Genomic DNA, 8,182 nt, shown 5'->3' on the forward strand with positions numbered 1-8,182 from the left:
AACATTAAAAAAAGAATGATCCAGTGTCTGATTTCAACCCTTAACTGTGACATATCATTAATAATCAAGCGTCTTATATTGAAAAACCCCTAAATGAGACAACTTCTACAGAATCTCTCCACGTCTCCACCTCGGCTTCGAACCCTCCCACCTTTTCTCTTTTCCTGTCTTTAATTACAGAGCCTCCAATTGGCTGAAACTTTCGGAAAGATCTAACCAATCACGCATCTTGTTGAGGTGGCCCATGACCCCTTCAGGTGGTGCTTGCTTGCGTTTTTCTGTGAAATTTTGAAGGAACGGGCTTGGTTTAAAACCTTGCCACATCCTTACATGAGGGCAGTCTGTCAGAAGGGCCACAGAGACAGGGTAGACCAGGAACCTCTATCATACCCTCAGAAACACACTCGGTGTTTGGACTGAGAGACCCTGTCTGTCGGCTCGAGTCCACATCTGGATCCGCGGACACAAGATATTAGAAACACAGGTAAGAGACAGGTACACTTATTTTTACTTATAGGTACTTATTAAGGATCCAAGTTCAGCTTGAAGTCAAGTTTGTCTCCTGAACAACACCTGGTTAACCACTAGTCCTTGTGGCAACTTGTTTGTTTAAAACCTACACATCAAAGTTCAGTTCCAACACTTCACCAGCTCTCCAGGTGAATACGTGCCTAGTCTGGGGTCTCAGGTATTGATTTGAGAGGAGATTAAATAGCATTGATTGTTAAGGTTTCATGGAGGTAAACACCATCTATTTGGGCTGAGAAGATTTCCACTTAAAAATGCTTCTGGATGGGGAATAAGAGAAAACAACTTGACTAAAGCATACAGATATTGTTCTACCACCCTAACTTTATCATCATGGCATTAATTAAAAGAACATGTACAAAGAAATGTGTATAAATGCAACGTTGCTGTCATTATGCTCAAATATTGTCCTTAGATACAAGTCTGTAAAATCAAATGATATAATCAATCTGTTGTGAACAAAGATTTGAAGGCATGATAGAGATGAAGTGGGGTGATTGTGAACATTGATGTGTTTGGCAGGAGGAGGTTAAGCCATGGCTGGAAGGAGGAGAAGCAGTTTCTCTGCTGTGTTCATCGCTACACTGCTGGCTGTGATTCTGCTGCCTGGTGAGTACTCAGCGGGGGTCTGACAGTCCAGCACCACACACCAGGGTCAGAGTGGAACATATCTGTCAGTTCTAATTACCTATGGCTTTATGGTTAACTAAAACGTTCTAATCCATGTCTCACCGGCAGTTGAAGACAAACTCAGATTCTTTACTCTGGTAAAAGTAGAAATAGCAAGCAGTAAATGTACTATATAACAAAGGAAAAGGGTTGAAAATGTTATGAAAGTAAGTAAGGCCCTTTGAGTTAAAGAGTTCAAGCTAATTTGAAGTATTTTGTAGATGCAGAATCATTTTCAGTTGATAGATTTACTAGTTTAATTGTAACAACATTTTGTAAAGGTGTTCATGTTTTGTATTCTAATCTGAAGGGGGCTACAACTGTTAAATTAATGTGGTGGAGTAAACTTTTTCTTAAAGTATTCAGTCCACTTTCTGAGTACATATTTAAATTATTCAAGATTAAACGAGCAGTAGATAAGTTTGAGAAACCGGCTTGAGATACACTTTGTGTTATATTCCATGGAATGCTCTTAACATCCCGATAGCAATGAATATCTGAAGTGCTTTGACAAAAAATCCATGAAAAAATGTCATCTGTAGAAGCCGTAATACTGTAAAAAGTACAACCAATCCGTTTAGCCGGCCCGGCTAAACGGATTGGATGGCCTACCTGCCTGTCAGCCTCCCATCGGGGCACACACTTATCTCGTGCCCTCATTGGTCATGTGCGCGTTCGTATGTGTTGGAGGAGGGGCTCTATAAGGAAGTGGCAGATTTTCTCCGGTTGTGTATTTTCAAATTCTAGCGATCTCGAGCCCGTTTCTCAAACGTACCTACCCCTCCTTTAACAATGACTATATTAAAATGCATAAAAACAGAAAGACGTTGCTAACATTTCAAAGTACGATATGCATCCCTATGGCTGGGTTTAAATATGACAAGCCTATGATGCCCTGATGAAAAATACCAGCTAGTATCTCTTACCATTTAAATAGACACAGCACTAATTGGTCCTAATTTTCTATTTTTTCTTAAAGACAACACAACCAAAATGTGATTAAATCCCAGAATAATAGGTATTTAATTATAATGGCAATAAAAGATGAGCTTATGTATTAAAAGCTCCATTTAGTTTAATATGTGCAACTACAAAGCGTTGGTGCTAAAGTATTGTGAGTGAGAAATGACCTACCAAAGAGTGCAGTATTTCACATCACACTAAATGATAAAATGGTTAGTGATAATCAAGATTCTGATGCAAATATTCATACAGCAGTATCTCCTTTTCAAAGCTGCGCTGTACAGATTTGGAGTCCAAGAAACAGTTACACAAGTATATTTTCTTAGTAAAGGAGTTTTTTGTTTGTTAAAAGTTGGAGCCAGTGTTTGAAGAAGTGTTTAGATCTTTTTCTAGGGAAGTTTTCATTTCCCTTCAGTGAAAGTTCAAATTATCAGCAGCAAAATGTGATTTTATAGATTTTTTTATTACTGTGTATGCAGCATTATGTTGATAAATGTAAGCAAAACAACTACTTTGATGGGTTGGATGGTTAAATCTGTAAAAATGCATCATATGTTATAAGCAGATGTTTATTTTATGTAAGACTTTTTCTTAAGGGATCAAAAGCTGTATAAGCATTCTCACGTACTGAACCTGAGTTCTGTGGTTCTTAATTACTTTTTGCATCACTGGTTTAAGCACAATGATTTGTTGTCATCATCCACAAAATATTTGGCTTAATATTCATGTTTTACCTCTTCTCTGTATGTTGTGTATTTGTTTGCTGTGTGACCTTGTTTCCGTTAAAACTCTTAATATCTCAAAAATATTATTAAATTATAGGTTTCAAGGATGAGTTTGAACCGCATACAGTAGGGGTTGCCCTCATCGCCACGCAACTGTGCTTAAAGTGTACTTCGTGGCTCTCTAACATAGCCCGTGGTGCTCATATATCATTTATAATGCTTCAACATGAAAACAGGTTGCTCCTGCACCACCTGTTTTAACTTTGCAATTCATCATTGGCATATGTACACAGGGCCGAGCATCAGCACCGCTTTGAAAAACGTTTTTTTTTAAACTGCAGTGTGATTATTAAAAACAGAGTAGGAGGAGATGTTTCTTTCAACGTTCCTGGTCCTGTAAAAAGATTAGTACCTGTCAGCATCTCCTCCTCCTCTGCCCTCTTAAAGCTCGGCCGTTTCCAGATGTGCCAGACACTTTTTTACAGGCTCGTAAAAAAATACAGCGGATACACTGAGTCAGCATCATTTAGCCCACCCTCCTCCACACCCCTCCATCACCTACGGGTCACCTTTACGTCTTTTTCTATTTTTAATGCCGTTATTCTTTGTAGATCCTCTATTCGTTGCCCTTTGTGTAATCTTTCTGATTACTACCATTAAAGGTTATCAAAACCTTTCTTTAAACAGGAGATTCATGTTTTTCCACCTCTCACATGCGTCACAATTATCCTGTCATCTGTTCCTCTTTCTCCTTCCTTCTGTAAGGAATTAACACCTTTGCCCTGTTGAGATGAAAGAAACCTGGCGCAGAGCTGAATTAACGTTTCCCTCAGCTGCATGTGGTCGTACATATATGTGCACAGCGTGAGGTTTGATGTTACAGGCTCACCTATAAAATCTACAAAGACCTTCAGTCGCAGCGCTTCAGGCACAGCCAATTACCCCTGCCCTATTTAATGAATAACATGTAATAAAATGAGTGTTTGAAGTTTAATGTCATAAATCAAATATTGTGTATTGCAGAACGGTCAGCATAGAAAGAGTAAGCAGTTTCCAGGACTTAACCTTGACTTCAGCATTTTTTTTGATTTGACATGTGTTTTTGCTTTTCTCTGTTTTGTAGCATTCCTGTCTGCTGGACCAATTGGGAAAAAGACTAAACGAGATGGTAAACATGTGATTTTTTCCTTTGCACACTTGGCGACTCTAAGATCTTGAAAGTAAACTTTTTTCCATTAAAGTACTTTCTGATTTAAGAGCAACATCCACATTTTTCACTGCCCCTCACTTTGACTCAATGTCACATCAATACTCTTTTGAGTGGGAATATCTGTCTTCGTCTTCATTTGATGTCTATATAATAACTTTGGGGCCTGGAAAATCTTTCAACAAACTTTGAAATTCACTTGAAAGTCCTTGATTGATGTCCAGAATCATTAGAGCCTTCCCTTTCTTTCTGCCTTCAGCTGGAGAAAGTATCCAGGAGGTGTCGGCTGCTGCAGAGTTACACAGGAAGCTGATCCGCAACCGCAGGAACATCAGCTGGTACAAAGAGAACTCTGACTACTGGGGCTGGTACAAGTACTTCACCGAAAATGGCAACCAGGAGGCTGTAAGTGCAAACACATCCCAAACAAATTGATGTAAACTAGGGAGTCCACCCTATTTTGAAACAAAAACTCTATATTCCAGTAAAATATGTCTGTTTAAGGCGGATAGTTTCCCATTCAGAGATGTTACAATGCATTTTGATAATTAATGCATCTTTTTATATTTGAGCCAGATAACTAAAGATTGATAGGTGGAAGCATTCCTTCTGCATAATCCATGTCCACCCTTCATCTTTATTAAAATTCAAGTTTGAAGCAGCTGCTGTGATTGTTGCCCCATGTAAGCCTTTAATGGATTTTTAATACTGAACATGATTTAGGCTATCATCTCAAAGTTTTTGCTGTTTGGTATGTTTACAAACCACACATGCATCACCTGAATCATCTCCCCAATAAACCCCTCCCCCCTCCCCCCCTCAGGTTCAGGAGATGGACCGCATCTACCTGGCCTACCTCCAGAACAAGAACCGCGCTGAGGCACGTCGCTCCCACAAGGCGTACTTGCGCCACCTTGGAGACGTCTACAAGTCCTGCTCCGATTCTGATGACCCTAACTGCGTGTCTTCCTACACCAGTAGGCCCAAACCTAAGCCAGAGGCCCCCAAACCTGCCCCTGTGAAAACCTGTGACCCCACCAAGGATGCTTACTGCCTGTATGCTGCTTTGGTCCAGGGCAAAAGCCCCTACCTGCCCCTGGTGCTCCCAGCTGCCCCAGCAGCAGCCCCTGCCCCAGTGAAGGCCCCCGCCCCAATGTATGTCCGCTCTGCTGCTCCAGCAAAGGACCCTCAGTCAGGGTATTACTACTACGCTCCATCCGCCGTGCCTTTCCTTACCAAGGTATGTTTTTCCAGACATTTTAGCTATTTTAATATATTAGTAAGTAATTAGTAGATTCAGCAATTTACCTGTGTTAAACCTGTACCAAAAAGGTCCTACCTTAAAGGTCTCCTATCATGCAAAATTCACTTTTTTCTGTATTATATACGTAAATATGTGTCAGGGAACTCACAAAGTGTCAGAAAACGGGGGTACAACAGAGCTGATCTAGATTTGCTGCAGATATGAAGTAATATCGGATTTTGTTTTTAAAGCTTTAGACCCAGAATCAGCACTTCTCTAACAGGGCTGAAACAGAGGGGTATGAGGCATAGCTAAAATGTGTGATCTGTTTGGTATTTTGTGCAATACACTTCATAGACATGTTTGTTATATTTTTATATATCTGAGACCTATAATATATGCCTAAAAATAGCATAATAGGAGACCTTTAAAGTGTGTACGATTTTGGATTTTGGTGCCCCTTGTGGTCGTTTAAATAACGACGCAGCGACAATGTCCCTCCTTCATTAGCCGTTCTCTCGCTTCAGTGACACCTCTGCCTGTTTTTACATTATTTAGGAGCAGAAGGCCGAGCTGCTGCGTATCTGCTCCTCTGAGGACGTGGAGTGTCTGCAGTACCACCTGAGAGCGGCCCATGGGTATTCCCCATCTGCCGGAGCCGTGCCTTCCTACGCTCACCTGGGCTGTGACCCCAAGAAAGACCCCAACTGCAAACCCAAACTGGTGCAGAAAGCCCCCTCTGGTCTCTATCTGCAGTATCCCAACTGTGACCCACGTGATCCCCGCTGTGCCCACGCTGCCTCCCTTGTGGTATGCTTCCTTTTATTATTGTGAAATACTTGTATTTATTTGATTTAATGTACTCTAACAGCCTATTATTGCCTTGATGATAATGACTTACCGGGCTTTCCATTGTTTGTCCAGGCGCCTCGTGCCCCTAACCCCCCTGCCCCTGCTGGCCCTGGATCCTGCAACCCTCTAGTTGAAGAAGGCTGCAACCCTCTTACCGCCACCAAATATGCCACTCCCCCTTCGTCATACAAAAAGGAGGAAGATGAAGAGGCTGCTGCCATTCGTGCTCCTGCTGTGCAGACCAACGACCCCTACGCCATGTTTAGGGATGCTTATGCTAGTGCTAATGCTAATGCTAATGCTAATAGAGTCACTGATCCCTATGCTATGTACCGCCAGGCTAGCGCCCCGGTTTCTCGTCCAGCTTCTCCTGCAGCAAATGACCCATACGCCATGCTGCGCCGATTCATGGCACACGCTCATGGTAACGACCCATACGCTCCACCTATGGAGGCTGCTCCACGCATGGAGGCCGCTCCACGCATGGAGGCCGCTCCAGGGTCCAACCCAAATGATCCTTTCGCTGCGATCCGTGAGGCAGCAGCTGCCATGCATCGCCGCGGCCCTCCGACCCAGAGGCAGCAGTTGCCATTTTCCAGTCCCACTTATGAGGAGCCTGCCCAGGAGGAGCACAACCCTCTAGGCCCCCCAGGTAAAACCAAAGAGGGCCATGACTGCTTCATTGGATACGATCGCGAATGCTTCCCAGTGAAGCCCACCGAGCCTCGTTCTGGAATTCACCGACGCATGCCCTACCCTGCCGAGCCCTACGAGCCACACCTGAATGCCGACGGAACCAGAAACGGGGTCATGGAGCCCTCAAACCAAGACTGTGACCCTGAGTACGATCGTGACTGCCGCCTGCGCCGTTTTGAGCCCCAGCCCGAGGCCGAGCCGGAGCATCGCGCCGAGGAGGACTACAGCCAGGGGGCAGCAGAGAGCGAGCAGCAGCCGGAGCAGATGGAGCAGGAGCAGTACGAGGCGGAGCCCTACCAGAGCGGCCAGGAGGAGCCTCACATGTCCTACCAGCCCCTCTCACAGGGAATGCCCAGCCTCCAAGACATACTGAGGCGCTACGGAGACCAGTACTCCGGGCAGGATGATCACAGAGCCTATGGAGATGACTACCGCAAGAAATAAACATGCTCACACACACATGCATGCAGATGGACATGAATACACAGTAACCCATGCGTTAGCAATTTACAGCTTAATGCAGCACCCAGTCCTACATGGACCAGAAATGGGACTCAAGAGAAGTTTATGGACCCAATGAGATGCACATATATAGCTTACAGCTGTAGGAGCATGCTCAGAAAGACGAGGTGTGTTCCAGCAATGTTTTCATCTCTTTATCTACTTTAAACCTGTTGCTTTGGCCAAGTGCTTCCAAGTTTCCGCCTCCACCTCTTTAAACCACCTTGAATGTGTAATGCCTTGTCAATGCTCAAATTTGCTTCTGTATCTATGCATCTCACTTTTTTTCCTGTTTTTTTCAGTGATGTAAAGATTTTTCATTTTGAATGTTTTAATAAAAAGCTCTTGAAAGCCTTTTTTTCCATTCACTGACTCCTGATATTTTTACTCAACTTGATTGGCTTGACTCAATCGTGATAGACATCAGTAAAACATTCTAAATAAATATAAAAAAGTCAATATTGATATCATTTTACCAATCCAAGTTTGATAATGTACAGTATGTGTGTAATAATCCAATGCCACCTAAATTACCATTTTTAAGCTCAATTAAAGGCTCCCTCTTTACATAGGGGAGAGTTGGGTAAGATGAGCCAGTGGGTAAGTTGACCCCCTTTATCTAGGGTACTGTCCACATTTGTTGTCATGTGACTGATGGACTAATATTTGTTAGAAAATGACTAATAGACTGGTAAAAGTAGATTACAGACTGATGGACTAGTTATAGAGGGACATAGACTGATGAACTGGTTATAGAGGGACAGAGAGACTGATGGACTGGTAAAAGTAAATTACAAA

General features: G+C 42.9%; 1 protein-coding gene across 1 annotated transcript; it reads left to right on the forward strand.

Moving 5' to 3' along the window:
* Nucleotides 1-328: 328 nt before the first annotated feature.
* and1 (actinodin1) lies at nucleotides 329-7,679 on the forward strand. The gene is made up of 7 exons (XM_034214169.1): nucleotides 329-484; nucleotides 1,051-1,137; nucleotides 4,009-4,053; nucleotides 4,352-4,497; nucleotides 4,916-5,332; nucleotides 5,894-6,145; nucleotides 6,260-7,679. The coding sequence occupies exons 2-7, from the start codon at nucleotides 1,065-1,067 to the stop codon at nucleotides 7,325-7,327; spliced, it is 2,001 nt and encodes a 666-aa protein (XP_034070060.1). The 5' UTR covers nucleotides 329-484; nucleotides 1,051-1,064; the 3' UTR covers nucleotides 7,328-7,679.
* The last annotated feature ends 503 nt before the right edge of the window (nucleotides 7,680-8,182 follow it).

Source organism: Gymnodraco acuticeps, unplaced genomic scaffold (genome assembly GCF_902827175.1).
Source record: "Gymnodraco acuticeps unplaced genomic scaffold, fGymAcu1.1, whole genome shotgun sequence".
Lineage (NCBI taxonomy): Eukaryota > Metazoa > Chordata > Actinopteri > Perciformes > Bathydraconidae > Gymnodraco > Gymnodraco acuticeps.

Bases quoted from the DNA above. Each gene is read 5' to 3' on its own strand.
- and1 (XM_034214169.1), top strand. From the start codon at position 1,065: ATGGCTGGAAGGAGGAGAAGCAGTTTCTCTGCTGTGTTCATCGCTACA. The intron at 1,138-4,008 runs GTGAGTACTCAG...TCTGTTTTGTAG, and splicing joins GGCTGTGATTCTGCTGCCTG to CATTCCTGTCTGCTGGACCA. The intron at 4,498-4,915 runs GTAAGTGCAAAC...TCCCCCCCTCAG, and splicing joins AAAATGGCAACCAGGAGGCT to GTTCAGGAGATGGACCGCAT.